The 16,029-nt window shown below is 37.4% G+C and overlaps 1 protein-coding gene across 2 annotated transcripts in view; it reads right to left on the minus strand.

The window, feature by feature from the left end:
* Positions 1 to 16,029, minus strand: part of LOC117432221 (transmembrane protein 201-like) — a 68,902-nt gene that overhangs the window by 41,112 nt on the left and 11,761 nt on the right. For both annotated transcript variants that reach the window (XM_059002236.1, XM_059002237.1), the window contains exons 7-8: positions 10,619 to 10,845; positions 122 to 193 (exon numbers count right to left, since the gene is read on the minus strand). In XM_059002236.1, the coding sequence (XP_058858219.1) occupies positions 122 to 193; positions 10,619 to 10,845 (299 nt within the window). The remainder of the gene's footprint in view (positions 1 to 121; positions 194 to 10,618; positions 10,846 to 16,029) is intronic.

The following is a 16,029-nucleotide window of genomic DNA, read 5'->3' on the forward strand; positions in this document are numbered from 1 at the left end:
TTGTTTCAAAGGCACAGGGTTACCCCTAAAAACAGGTGTAGGTGTAGGTCTAGTTTATATAGCATGAATCCACACTACAGATATTCATAGATGCAAAACAGGTCATTTTTTTACTGCTTACCTGAAGGAGGCGAGTCCTTGCAGTTAGAGATCTGTGAAGAGGGGCGACTGCCGCTGAATAAATAGCCAGAATCTACAAAACCACAGAGAATGAAACACAACATGAACAATGTGCATTCACAGTGTCAACACGCGCCAGCAAACATTACTGTGTCCTTTTATCATTGTTCTTCGCTGTTTTTTTTTTTTAATTTGGTATTTAAAGGCTTTTTGAAATGCAAAGTTAGTTAAAGATCGTTCCTCGAACCAAAAAGGGACGACACTTGGAATAGAAAAGCTTACTGTTGTGCTACAAAATGCATTTAACAGAACATCTCCCCTGGAATGGGTGCAAAGCATATTTTTCATCCACCCAGCTATGAGCTACTCAGATGAGAAAGAGAGAAAAAAAAAAAGAAAGAAAAAAAGAAAGATCTTTGAAGGTCCTGGAATCTGCAAGCGGGATTGTGAATGGAACAGGCTTACTCGGGTCAGTAGAAATCTTCATACTCCAACAGAGGCAGGAACAATGCCTCCAAACACCTGCATGGCTAGCGGTCAGCTTTAAAGCATTCAGCATTAAGTGTTACAGCTAACAGGCTCGTTCAGGGTGCTGCACCTGACTTGTCCTTGCAGTAAGGCACACCTGACGAATCTTTGACAAGTTAATTGTGCATAGGACAGACATGAGGAAATATGATTAGCTACCGAAGAGCAGCTTGTCAATCATATGGAATGAATAATATAAGCCTAGGCGACCTTTTTGGTTAACCTTTTAGTCCTGCAACCATTCCTGACATTTACAGTAGTGATCTATCCATAGAAAAGCAACATCAAAATCCATGCATTCAAAAGATCTAATTTTTTTCCATACAAACCAACGTTTTAAATCTATACAGAAATTAGTAGCTGCTAAATGTACATGCACGAGATCAAGATTATGCTGTCATCACGACAAAGAAACACTTCTTTTCAAACAGACTACCATCCTACAGGGAGTACTCAGCACCTGGGGGAAAAAAAAAAAAAAAAACTTCCTGAGGACTCATACCTGAAATACTTCTCCATAATACACACACACAGCTGTGCTCTCAGAAACAGAAAAATCTTTTTTTTTTTTTGCAGCAACACCAGGACACTTCTTCTCTTTCAACTGCTGGAGGGGATAAAAGGAAGCTGATCTTTACGAACGTATGAGGCAACATGACCCCCGGGGCAGCAGAGGTAAGAGTGAGCTGGAAAGCGTCTATTGTTCCCAGGCTGTTCTGTGACAAGCCAACAGCTTTGTCCTTTGACTTCTCTTTAATTCATCACTGCCTGTCTGCTCACACGTTCCGCCTTGCATGCAGGTGCTTTCTTACAGTAACGTCCCTGCTTGTTTCCCATGAATCTTCATTGATTCACCCCATAGTCTTTCAGCAGAAGCTCCTGGTGTGAAGTCCTCTTAGGATGAGGTTTTCACACGCCGCTCTACACCAGCTCAATCTGAGGATGTTTAGTAATGGGAAACAAAATCCTAATACAGAGGTGATGATTCTTTCTGGTGCTGGTACAGGGCATGTATAATATTTAGGAAATCGAAAAGGAATCCAGACTTTACACCTGTTTTATCAGTGGACTGGCCCCCAGCTTGGCTGGGTATGTTCTATAGGGGTTAGTTTACACATCGGTGACTTGGTTATTGTCAATGTCATGAAGGGCTGTCAAAAACAACCTGGGTGTGATCGCTTTATAAAAAACAGTATGCTGTAAACACCTTCAGTTTCACTTCATTTCAACAAAAGCAGAAGCACACCCTCCATTTTTATGATAAATACAGGCCAAAAGTACAGCTCCTTTAGACACAGTAACGAAAAACTGCTTATCTCTATTTTAAAACATTACATTTAAACAGCTTTTTTATTTTACATTATGCTATCTTAAAGTCAAAACTATTGAGAAAGCACAAGCTATTGATCATTAAAGAGTAGAAAACCTGTTCAACTGCAAGCTGCAGAACGTGAGCGGAGCTGAGACAAACGCTCAATAAAGAAAAAAAAAAAAAAAAGTCAGGAAATATCATCTTGCAATTAACAGGTTTTTAACAGGTTCCTACAAAGTGATGTATGGTGTATCGCCTATTTCAAACTTTGCATAGGATTCATATTAAATTAGCTTTACACTGGGCTTGTTTGTATGAATCTCTCACAGGGAGCTCAAAGCGACCCACAAACACATATGACGGAGTCTGACGGGTCACCCTGTAGTGAATGAACTATCCTTAAGAGTGCAGAAAATATAAACCATGTTCACAGCGCTGTATTGAGGCATACATTTTTTAGAAACTTTTGTGCAAACTCCATGGCCGAACATGTATTTAAAGAAAAATAAAACCATGCTTAGTTCTTCAGTGCTGTGAAAGAGCGGGCCAGAAATGTCCGATCCGCGCTCCATATAAAACTGGCACGTTCTGCTCCCCATACAACTGACGGGTTCCGCTCCCCATACAACCGACGGGTTCCGCTCCGTGCTCTGCTCGCGCTCCAAGCCGCTCCGCTCTCTGCTGCAGGTCTTCTTGATTGCCTTCTGTCTTTAATCTAGTAATGCTGCCATGGTGGTTGCACTGTATTTGTCAGGGGAGGTCTTGCTGGTTAGTAATGATGCTAACTTATAAAGACATCTGCCAAGATATAAATCCTTGATATTCCAAGCCTGATTAAGCACCAGTTGAACTTTTTTCCTTAAACGATTAAGACGCTTTCGCTTTCGAAACCACTGTTGAGTTGCCAAGAATCCCAAACTATGAAAAGATCTTCCCGACATAAAGTTAACATATTATATATGGAATAAAACTGTACGAATGCAGAAAATAGAATTAAAAAAAAAAAAAAAAAATCGGACCACCTTCTAGTTCTTTTTCAATTTAAACATTTCTCTCTCATCTTAAATTAGTACAAAAATTGCCAGCATTTGTGAAGTGAGCTTGGAATGTTGACCTAAACAGGTCAGAGTAAGATTTTTTCCCAGGCGGTTGTATCCACATACACTAATCAGTAACGATGACAGATCCAAAGTGAATGCTTTTACTCGCTTGCATGTGGGTGCCCTAACCTTCTAATCCCTGGGAATGCTGAACACAGAAAAGCTAAATTATTCACACAATTCCACGAGACGAACAATTCAGATAAAAGGGTTAAAAAGGCAATGTGTCTCTTTCAATACAAGTAATAACCTATATTTATTAATTAAAAACACTTAAATGCATGTATTTGCAACCTATATATACACACACACACACATCTGATGCTGCACCACATTTGCACCAGTATCTAAGAATATTAAATCTTGTGTATTTGATTGAAAAATGGATGTATAAAATCAGTACCTAAAGTGTACGTTTTTATTTATTATGTTTTTGTTGTATTTAATACTATAAGGACAAATCAGCATGTTCAAAAGTTACTTATTTAGTTTTACTCCGGTAAAACAATTTAAAAGTAAAATATTCGACCGACCAGATAAAGAAATTATGATGTAGCAGTAGCAAGACCCCCTCCTCCCCCCCATTTTAAACCAGCACTATAGTTCTCTAGAAGTTTTCTAAATATATACTGGGTCAGACTAATTGCATGAAAATAGCCTGAATTCTACAATTCTCAGAGCATCAGACTACTCCCACACTTCACAGCAGCTGTGCAGAAAAGAACCCTGGCCAGCTCCAGTAACCAGCCGAGTGCAACGAGTCTCAGCTGCAGCGCACGGCATTCAGGAGATGACAAGACCCTTTAAGCCCTGTTGTGGCTAATCCCTAAAAGGGTGAACCATTAAACAACTGATGACACGACCCATCAGCTCCCCACTTTTACGTTTGTTAAATGACACATTACTCGTATATCAAAGTGGGGCTAATTCACTGCAACCAATTCTATATATCCCCTATATGAAAGAAATAATTGAAATAGTGATTAATACAGGCAAAACTTATTTTAGAAAATATGGCTTAGATTTAGCAGGTTTTAAAAGAGTGCTCATTAGGTGCTTAATGGTAATTTTTTCTGTAGTTATAAATTGTCTTTGAAGAATATCCATTTTTTAAAGAACAAAACAAAAAAAAGATGACTGAAAACGGAACGTAGCAGTTGTCAGATGGGTAAGATTACAGTAATCTTTTTGATATGCCTCGCATTGGTTGGTGGGACAAGATTCAAGGGGTACCTTCCCCACTGTGCCTTAGGATGTGTTCCTAACTGGTAGCAAACCTGTACACTCTTGAAAATTTTAAATGCATCACACACACCTGTTTAATACTTACAAACTTTGAAATGTTTAAAAGTGGGGTGTTCAACGGTAGATAGTTGCATCATTTCACAACCTTGTTGTTATGTCTACCATCAAATAAAACATTGTAACCTGCTCCTCAGCTAAGGAAAATGAACACACCGACAAGGTGTTCCTCGTCTTCACTCAAGAGCAAAAGGCAAAGGACAACTATTCGTGTAACGATATAAACTATCAAGGAAGGAAGGAGCTGTTTGTGCACTGAATAGTTTCTTGTTTTATTCCAGTCTGACAATTGTACTTTTTGTCATGTCAATATTCAGAGTTAACTAACAGCATTCTTCTTGTTTTATAGATTCACTTTGTGTGCAGTTTTCTGTTTCAGTCGTCAGATCCTGCTGACTTTAAAACTTTTAAAAGAAGTTTATTGCTCCCCATGGCCTCGATGGAGTTCTGAGAATCGAGTCTCATTTTCAGATATCTGGGAATCCACAGTGTAACCACTCCCCTGCCCCGAATGCATGCAAGAAGAAACTCCAGACAGAACAGGAAGCATTTCCACATGGTAGGGTGTGCGGATACTAGTACTTGCCTTTAACTCTTCTGTACAGCGCCGCTGGAAATCATTCATATATGAACGATGATGTAATGGGGACGTTAGACGCCCATTTTAAGCCTTTTTAAAACAACCATTGGTTGCTTACCAAATGACCAACATCTCCAAAGACTTCAACAACCAATCTCGGATTGTTTAATTGTAGGGTATATTTCATCTAAACAACCCCATTCATTTTTCATCCAGTATTATTATTACATACATGTTTAACAAAAGTTTAGCTTTTATAGTGGAGAACAATAAAGTTACATTATCTTTATGGGGAGTCAAAGCCCCCAATGAAGCTGTACTTTTAAATCAAGCGCTTGCGTTGTTTAGGGTTTCTCTTTATGTATTGAAGAAGCTGGTTGAGGTTCATCCTTACCCACCCTCCACATGCTGCTGATGTTACATTACAAGAGTACTCTCTCTGGCAGACCGCATCAAAATCAGTGAAAAACTGAAATATATAAAACGGCAGTACCAATGACAGGGGAAATAATTTCTAATGGGTAATTATATACACTGTATAATTACAATGGGGCTTTATTGCATCAACGCCGGTTTAATGATTATCATTGGCACTGCTAGACATGGCACAGCCTTTGTAACCTTTAATTACACACGCAGAGTTAAGTGTTGTTCTTTATTGCACTACACACACACCTTACTTCCCATGAGCTCTTAACATCGAGGCCTATTTATCTCTATGTTATTTATTTTTGTAATAATCCAAACCAACATTCTAACTTCAGACAGGAAAAAAAAAAGTCAAATAATTGCTGTTGTGCTTTACTTTTACTAATGGGATCGCTGACATTTCATGATTTACAATGAGACAGAGGTTTTTAAAGCCCACCTTGTAATCCCTTTACCTTCAATCCTCAGGGTTGTTGATTCAAACCTCCCCGTCACACTTTTAATTTGTTCATTCAGAACGACTGTCTGCTGTGCTGGAACGATGTCTAATCTGGTTTGCAAGCAACATGCTTGGTGGCATGACCTTACCTGCCCTCTATCTAGGATTATATTTCAGGCTTTCCTCTAAGCCGAGTTAGTCACATCTGCGCCTTTAGAACATACCTGCTGAGTTCAGATGTAACTACAATCACAGTATAGTAAACCACTGTCCAAGACTATCTGCAGTTCCCATACCTGCCACCTGTGCTGTATATTCTACATGCCGTTTAAAATCAGTGTCAGAAAAGGATTAATGTTTATTACAATCTTGCTTTCTTTAGTAGGATGTTATATCCGGTTACAATCTAAGCTCATTTAAAAGTAATTGAAACTGCAATTCAAATGCTACATGTACAGCATGCTGGCATTTAGACGAAAAGCAGGGATAGAGTATTCACAGGATAAAGAACTCTGCAGGTTTGCAGCAGAATTGAAGGCACAGATTATGAAAGCAACACTCCTTTAACATGGCAGCCCATCCTATGAAAAACCACCAAAACAAAATTCATGAGGACATTAAAACGTATTCACTACGATGGCTTAATGAACAGGTTTTAAAAACACATTGTACCTTTTCCTCAATCAATGTGCTTTGAACCAGCTGAACTCCAGCCAGATAGACACATCGGTCATTTTCAGAAGGAGACACCACTCCCCACATGGCTTTAATCTCAGGATTTAGACCTGCTCTGTCAACAGCTACTGTCAGGAACAGTACACTCCAGTGTTTGCAATAAACCAGTGCCAGGCTTCTTAGCAAGAGAGAGAAAAACTGCTACAAAACAACTAGAAGAAACTGCACTGCATCGGACAAAAAAAAAAAAAAAAATCATATGCAGACTTTTATATTTAAAGCGTAAGTACTGTAGTTTTATTTTTACAGAGACTCCTTACCTTTCTAGTGGTTCTAACTGCAATTACTAAATGATTGTGTTCTTTTTAATATAGGCTGTGTTAAAGTGCTTTGACTGAGTTTAGGAGCTGCTCTTCCGTTCTAGTTCCCTGCAATAGACAGTAGTATTGCAGGCTAGATCAACCAAAGTGCCTATGTTAATAAGCAGCATCTAGTGCACAGTAATGTATTGCCCGTGTTGAATCTAGCCTAGGTTACACATATCTATGGTATGTAGCTAAAACTGAAGAGCAGCGGCACTATTCTGGACTGACTTTAAACAAACAGAATCAGTGTTGCCAGCAGGCACAATTCTAGGTAGAAAAAACTATTTTTGGAAATCTTTTTTGTGCGGTAAAATCGCTGCTGTATAAAAATGAATCCACCACTTCCTTTTCAGTTGTGGAGAATATGATAGCTTAATATGAAAAAGTGATTTACCTAGCGCCTGCTCACTAAACAACACCATATTTAAGATTTAAAAATAGAACACCTAGATTGTATCTCCTTGTTGTTTTGAAGCATTATTCACAACCGTGCACTGGAGAGAACTATACACAAGACAGAAAAATGTTTTTTTTTTTTTTCAAATTAGTAAAACTAATTTGTATGACAGATTTGAAACGTGTGACTGTGTGTAACAAAACAACAATCCTACACGTCAATCCTGGACCAATATTACAACAAAAAATAAATTCAACTTCCATTCTAAAAGTTTTGTCTAGTAAAGTCGAACAGTAGTTTTGCAGTTTGCAATTTGTTACCTAAAATTACCTGAGCTTATATTGCAGTAAAGATTTAAAAAGGAGCCTACGTTGTACTCTAAATTTTGCTCAAAGCTTGTTTGATTTGGGCATTTCCTACATGCTCGAAGTACAATGGAAACAAAGAGAGGCGATCTAATGTTTATTTTCAAAAAGACAGTTATTTACATGTCGGGTGAATTTACCGGACACAAACCGCAGTTTCCTGTACCACTAGGTAGGAAGATAATTCTGCAAGTACAGTACTGTACCACACTGCATTACTGTACCACAAAAATCAGCGTCTAACTCGGGCCTGTTTATGTTTAAACACAACACAAACTATTGTGTTACAGTTTTGCTTTTTTTTTTTATTCCCTTATGAGTCACAGGAGAAGCATACTTAGATAATAAATTGCTACCGTAACTGTAAAACACTCAATAGTGCTAAATTTAAAAAATAAAAATGTATAAAACTAACATCAATGACAAACGTTTCAACTAGAAGCCTTTCTCAATATCTTGAATAAGACTGTCAAAAAAAAAAAAAAGTGGGGCACTACACAGATCAGTGGAAAACCTGCAATGTCTCAAACTTAGCCTGTCTGATCGCACGGATTGTAAACCTGAACAAGCGATTAAAACACTCCGATATGTTTGTTTCATCCTGCTCCTGCACACCCTATTCCACATGACACAACTTCCCCTGACTCAAGTTTCATGGCAGAATTCTCCTCAACAGAACAGTTCTACAGGTATTCTTTGATTTTATTTTCTGTTGCTTTTCACTGCCTGACTTCCACGTCATGCAGAGAGCAATCTGTGGAGGCTCTTCCAAATTCAGCACAGAAAACCCATGACCCTTATAAACATGCACTCCCAGAATGCTCCTCTTCGCAGGTTTAACATGACGGCACGTAGCCCTACCTATCTCCATCTTTCAGCAGTTTGGCTAGGAGCCCACATTCAAGTGAAAAACACAAGGAACCCCACTTCAGGATAAAGGCGGTTACCGAGAGGCGACTGCTGTTGACGCATCTGCAATGAAGATTATCTACACAGAAAAGGAGTGGCAAATTGAAGTGTCTTTATTAACCTTCCTACGTTGGGACATTATTATTATTTGTTTATTTAGCAGACGCCTTTATCCAAGGCGACTTACAGAGACTAGGGTGTGTGAACTATGCATCAGCTGCAGAGTCACTTACAATTACATCTCACCAGAAAGACGGAGCACAAGGAGGTTAAGTGACTTGCTCAGGGTCACACAATGAGTCAGTGGCTGAGGTGGGACTTGAACCGGGGACCTCCAGGTTACAAGCCCTTTTCTTTAACCACTGGACCACACAGCCTTCAAGACATTTAAGTGTATTAGGCGATTTTTCACGTACGGGGTAAAAAGAAAAGTGAAAAGTCTTGAAAATGAAACCAGATACAGAAACATACAAATAAAGTAACATTACGATAAAAGTAGTTTATTCATGAGCCATCATGTTGAGGATGAACAGGCAGGGTCGGGGTCAAGACCTATTTTTCAATTCCAATTCCATTTCCATTCGAAGGAATTGGAATTTGAGAGACAAGTTGCGATTGTTCAACTGCTTTCATTTCAAGCCCATTTAATTGACTAACAGTGTCTTCAATGTCAGTAATCTCTTGCCACTGTGAGAAGCTCATTTTAACAGAACACTGCTAATTCCAATCTTGGCCAATGACGTGTTGGAATTGATTAAAAGGGAATGGTAATTGGAATTTGGAATTGATTTTAAAAAAATAATTGGAACTGAAAAAAACAGCAAGTGACCACGACCCTGAACACAGTCCAGGACGAAATACAGACAAAACTCATGAGAAAAAAAATAAAATAATCACAACAAAAAGCAATAGTTTTATGCAAAAACTGGATACTAAAAGTCCTGGTCTAAGCTCTAATGTATTATTATTATTATACTTCTTGTATCCTGGAGCAGTGTGTAAGATTGCGAGACACTGAAATTCAAGTGTGATGTTTCTAACCATGCCGTTGCTAAATAAATGTTTGTTTTAGAATATTGCTGTCAGTTTTTACATGCTTGAACGGGAAACAAACCACTAAGGCACGTCAGGTTTCTTCAATGCATACTAACAACATTATCAATCATTTCAAATTTGCATACATCTTTCTCTTCTACGTCTACTTTTAAATGTAGATATATCATCCTATAAATTGAAAAACAACAATTATAGCTTTTATATACCTGTCAGTCAATCTCAAATCGACACACACCCATTTACCCATATGCAAAGTGGATCTAAATAGTTATAACACCATAGAAATAACATTGGGTTTGCCAAGAAGCCTGCATGAGTCATAAAATCAAAACATCTGCCAGCAAAAACCACACAGATTGACACCTCGATTCTAAATACAGGCTTTCCAGAGCTTGCACTCAATAAATAAATGGAAAGACAGCATAATTACAGAAATGAATTATAGAATTAATTCCTTGCTTGTGTAACAGTTATAGGTTATATTTAAAATGGTTAATCAAGGGGTAGAAGTTATAATAATTAGAAAAGTTTAAATAACATTTATTGTTAACTGAAAGTGAAACCAAGTACAATGTTTTAAAGTAAATCAAGAAGAGTTTGTGATAGTGTTTCCTGGAGGGAATGTTTTGGCAGTAGCGCAGTTCCGCCCTAAGTAAAGAAAAGAGCGAGTGTCTTTTTGTGGTGTGCACTCGCGTTATGCAGCGAGCGAACAGTCAGTCATGCTGAATGCCTGAAATGTTGGACTCTTGTTGAAGGCAATATCTGGATAATATCTAAACCACACGAAGTCTCAGAAAAAGTCTTACACTTCTTTAATTCCCTATTACATGTGTTATGAGATTCTCTGCTGGGTTTTTTTCGGGTAAGATCAATTTGTGCCAATAAGCAATAATTGCTTCTGAAAACTCTCAAAAGATCATGGAGAGAGGTGGGGAAGCATGAATTGATTAAGTGCGCGAATCCCATTGAACTGTGAATATCTAGGGACCTGTGTCAAATGGTACAAAATGACGATGCAACCTTGAAGGAAGTGCGACTTGCCTGCTCTAGTGATGGATGGGATGGTTCCCAGGGACAGTGCCCGGTTCAGACGGCCCGGCAGGGAGGACGGGGAGGCCTTCCGCACTCGGTGGCAGAGCTGGTGGTTGACCAGGTGGGAGAGGATGGGGGGCGGTGTGGGGAGGAAGACGGAGGAAGCAGACAGAGCTGGAGACAGGACCCCGGGGTCACCGCTGTAGAACGATGTCGCAGAATCTCCAGACAGATACCTGAGAAAGACAAAGAACACAGAAACACTGTTGTTCCATTCATTCCTTCAGCCTTGTTGTAGTTCTTGTTTACGCCAACTCTCCTCTCCCGCCAAAGTGCAAGGATGTAGCACAATTTTCCCCAAACTGTATATTCACGGGATAGAACTTAAAAGGCTTAAAATGAATAAATACTTCTGTATTTCAGTATTGATGGCACGATACAGAAATCACAGGGATCAAATCTAGTGCTATATAAACAAAAAAGTAAAACAACTTTGTTGCAACAACTGTAGTTGGAAGCATGCCCAATACCAGATACTGGTACACATTTTCTACAATTGCAAAACAATCTGAAAAACATATCTACACACTGGTATTTGTTCACACATGCATATTCATAAAGAATATTTGTATTGAACATAGTAAACATCTATGGTTCAGTCTAATGCTCTGTCGTTACGCATATAGTTCAATAGCAGTTTCTGAACTAACCAAATAATGATTCAGTTGGAACTTTACAAATTGCTGATAGAGTAGATATTAATGCCGAACACGCTGGACAGAAGGGCGATTCTCTTTTGAAAGCAGGTTTATTTTATTACTGTTTTATTTACTGCAGTATGGTACTAATTCTACTTTCATTTTGCATACACATGGAACTACAATAGGAGTAATATAATCAAACACATTTTACAAGCTGTTAAAGAACAAAAAAAGCAAGAAAAACAAACTTTGTAAAAGATCACTGAGCATGTCCTGTCATTCATTGTGTTTGCTTTGCCTTTGTTTCTGCAGGTAGTGTACCAAGGAAAATGCAGAACAGGGTATTGGGTTTCTCTAACAGCACTTGAAACATTCAAGTTCAGGTTAAGCTCTTTCATTAGAATCCAGCTCAGTGTGTGCAGTCAGCACATTGCTGTGCATTTTCATTTTGAAGATTGTTAAACACACAGGTTATACAGTAAATCTCTTCATGTTCTTGCAGTTTTCATATTCACGGATCACATTTCCACAGTACAGCACATGAAACAAGTGGACCAGAAGAGTACTGATCAATTACAGTTTAATGTATTCCTTTTGGAAGTGTCAACACCAGACAGAGACTTCTGCCATAAGCTTGTCCTCTTCCCAAATTCTCAATGAACGTGTCATTCTCAATGAACTATTAAATGTATCATTTTACATCAATGCATAAAATGTAATTTTACCCCCAATAGTTTACTATGAACAATGATAAAGTTAAATTGCCATGAGACAGGACATGACAGATCACCTTGCTAAATACATTAAATGCTAGCTATTTAATTTAGATTTGAACATAAACTTTTAAATTGCTTACATTTAATGCAGATGTAGATATTATATAAGGATGTGTTACAAAACCATTATCAACCATATTATGCATTAGTCTTAGGTGTGTGTGTGTATATATATATATATATATATATATATATATATATATATATATAAATTTTACATTCTCTACAACCTCAAATTCTAAGGTCTCTTATAAAAGTTTACTAAAGTAAATTTGAAGTTTTCCTATATGAATTTTCCATAGTTTACCATATTTTCTTTGTAATGCTTTACCATAATGATCACTTACAATGTCTCAGTAAACTTTTACAAGGGGTGCTGTAATACACCAACATAGTGGAAGTGGTGGATTTCTTTGCAAGTAAAACGAATCTCAGAATGATACAGTATACCGTTTCTAATGTTAATAATGGAAGGCGGCCCATGCCGTAATACCTGGTCTGTCTGTCTGGAATGCAAAACACTGCAAGTACTTGTACTGGGGACTGAAACCCAGGTGCAGGAGAGAAAACACAACACAAAACACACATCCATGAAACACGGGAACAGTCTGTGACACAACATATTCAATGCATAAGGAATCGTTTGGATGAAAGGGAACTAGCGTACCAGGAAGGATTGTCTCCAATTGCCTTAAACACTAAAAATGTGTTGCATTTACCACACAGTGATGTGCACTTTTAAAATTACCTTAAAACAATTCTTTTTTTTTTAAGCTGGTGTGCAGCAAAGATTTTTATATTGCCCTCTTGTGGTTTAAACAGGAACAACATGATCAAAGCTGAAGTGCCGTTTGGAATAACTGTACAGTGACATTCAATAAGACAACTTTATCAATAATAATAATAATAATAATAATAATAATAATAATAATAAATATAATAATAAGTCTGCTTGATTATTAAAACATGTGTTCCAGTGAAAAGCACACTAAGGGCAATGAGAAGGTTGTTCAGCCCAGTGCCTGAAGTCACTGAAATTCCAAGATCACACAATTGAATCTATCCAACCACGATGCAAGACTCCTAGGAAGTTCCCTAAGGATTGCCAAATAACTTGAATAGATAAACTTTTGATTACTTTGTTTTATAAACTTTGCTCCTGGAATAAGACATTCAGCAATTTGATTAATGAGTGAAAAAAAAAAAGCCTGGTCTGAATCCGTGTAATAACCGCCATATTTTCAAAAAAGGTTTTATGCTTAAATGAACAACAAAAGAATGACACAGAAGTAACCTGCATTGCAGGCTTGCATATCTGCAACATTTTTTTTTTCTTTTTTTTCTGAAAGTTCAAAACAGGCTTTTGCCTGGTTTGCTGACCAAGTCAATACTATGGTACTAATGCACTGCAACTGAAGCGACTGCCGTATGTGTTTATACAAAGTCTGCCACACACGAGCACTGTGTCACCTGGTGTGTTGGTATTTACTGCATTTCACAATGCTACACCTGCACGGACTCAATCAGCTGCAATGCATGGGGTTTTAAAGTCCTCCACCTTTCCAAAACAGGATCCTCTCATGGATGCTCCCTTTTTCTGCAGTCCCTCATTCTTTTGCCCATGTGGGAAGGTCAGGACTATGTGGTGGCTGACCATCTAGGTCTCCCTCTCTGGCCAACCCAGCAGCCAGGCCATTGGGAAAGCACCTTGCTGTTCTGGGATTTCTGAAGCACTCGCTATTCAGTCTAAAACAGTCCTAATATGTTTAAATGAATAGCGCTTTCAAGATTTAATAAGCATTAAAAGCTGGTAGGTGAATTCATTGAAGGAAATGATCTCTGTATCATACCACTAATTACAGTTTACAGTATTTTTAACCAAAGCAGTGGCAAGATACTGTATACTTGCAGATTTTTTTATCACTTAAAAAAAAATCACCACTTTACAAAATTACTAAATACAGATCTTTAAAAATATTTGACTTCTAGAAACAATTGACAGTTCAGTATAATTATTAATACACAAACCATAATTGATTATTGCAGTCATTTATTAATTCTCCAAGAGAACAGATTAAAACACATAGCATTTTTCTAAATAATAATAAAGCAGAGGACTTTACATGAATCTATGTGAAAGATACAGTATCACTGGTATTGGTTTTTCTTTTGTAACTTAAATGTCAAGGTATCAACAGGGGACTTTTTTAATTAGAGGGCCCAATTACAAAATTACCATGTTCAAATATTTCACAGGACGAGGGAAAACTAATTAAAATCCCTTACAAGAATATTATTTGAAATTCACTTTGAAAGATTTTAAAAAGGTGCATACTGCAATAGAACACACACTAACCTATCCTTGCAGGTTGGTTATGTATTCCAGAAGAGAAGAAAGCGTGATTATTTTTTAAAAGGCACAATCTTCGATGTCTATGTTCTTTTTTCTGTTTAGGATTTACTTCATTCAAGATACTGTATCTTTCCTATTTGGCTTTGTGGTAACATTTAAGAACCAAATTCGCTCTTAAATTGAAGAAAAAAAACCAGACAAAAAGTATAGAAATGTCAGTTACAGAAATGATCAGAGAAAGAAAGAAAACGCTTAAAAACCATGACCTTAGTTAAAAGTTCATGTTGTCGGTGGTTGTACGTTGGCACATTAATATCATACCCTAAACATGCCCATGAACCTCAAATTTAAATCAATTAACTGTTGTAGGACAATTGCTACAACGCATTATCACATTATTATAAGATGTAGGAGAGTCTCAAACAGATGCATCATCCAGTAATTAACCTTTTAACTACAGTGTGTGAATGCAGTTCAATACACATGCGACTGAACAGTACAATACAAGGCTAGTGTCGAAAATTAAATTTCCTTTTACGAAGCAAGTTTAATTACTTAAAAAGATTAATTCAAAAATACAAAATACAACTATTGTCCAGACTAGATTCATTCAAAAAGTCATTGTCTAAATAACATGTTAACCTAAGTCAATGCTTAGTAGTGTATATACTATATATGTGTAGAGTTCATATAGATTTTTGTTATTTGGTGATAAATTACATGTAGTTAGGCTCTTTAAATATTTTATGACTAGTGCCTTTAGTACTGTGAACCTACTATCAGGGTAATTCAATCAAATACAAATCTCACACAACACATGACTTCATGTAATTAATACAAAATAAGCAAATCAGAAGTCTAAGATAATGTTCACATTTAGCATTTGCTACTAAAGTATATAAAAGGTTTATAAAATGTTAAACACAGATTAGATAAATACATGCGCACACCGTCACAAAAATCAACGCAAATAACAAATATAAAACCAGTAAATATCAGCTGGACATATAGCAAACAAAACATTCAAAATAGTACCTAGGGATGAAATAACTGCAATATATATCTATACCTATCTTCCAGTCAGGGCAAGTTCCGCAGAAATACAATGACTTTCTATATGGGACCTGTAACAATGTATCAAAACAGCGGGACGCATTTCCTCCTAAATCCGAGTGGCGCTTTGTTTGTTTTTAGTTTCACAGTTCAATTTTCTTTGTTGTTCTAATAACTGGTTCTTTTTCAATGGTTAGGTGTTGCAGATCATGCAGGGAGATTACTGTATTGCTGTTTAATGCTTATGAGTTGCCTGATTATTTCCCCTTGGGTGCATGGCTGAGGCATTGGATCATGCGGTCATATTCCATGACCGTCTATAAACGTCAGCCGATCAGCCAAGCAACGTCACATCGTAAGGTCGGGAGACTAAGGGTTTGATTCGATACCCAGCCAGTATAAGCCACAGGTGGTTTATTTTTTATTTTTTAAAAGAGCATCAACCTTAATTTTTAGCAATCCTCGCATAAATATGGTTGATCCAATCCAGGTTGACTCCACAGTGCTGTAAAAAAAAACCAGCTGTGGCTTTTTCTG

This window comes from Acipenser ruthenus, chromosome 27 (genome assembly GCF_902713425.1).
Source record: "Acipenser ruthenus chromosome 27, fAciRut3.2 maternal haplotype, whole genome shotgun sequence".
Taxonomy (NCBI): Eukaryota; Metazoa; Chordata; class Actinopteri; order Acipenseriformes; family Acipenseridae; genus Acipenser; species Acipenser ruthenus.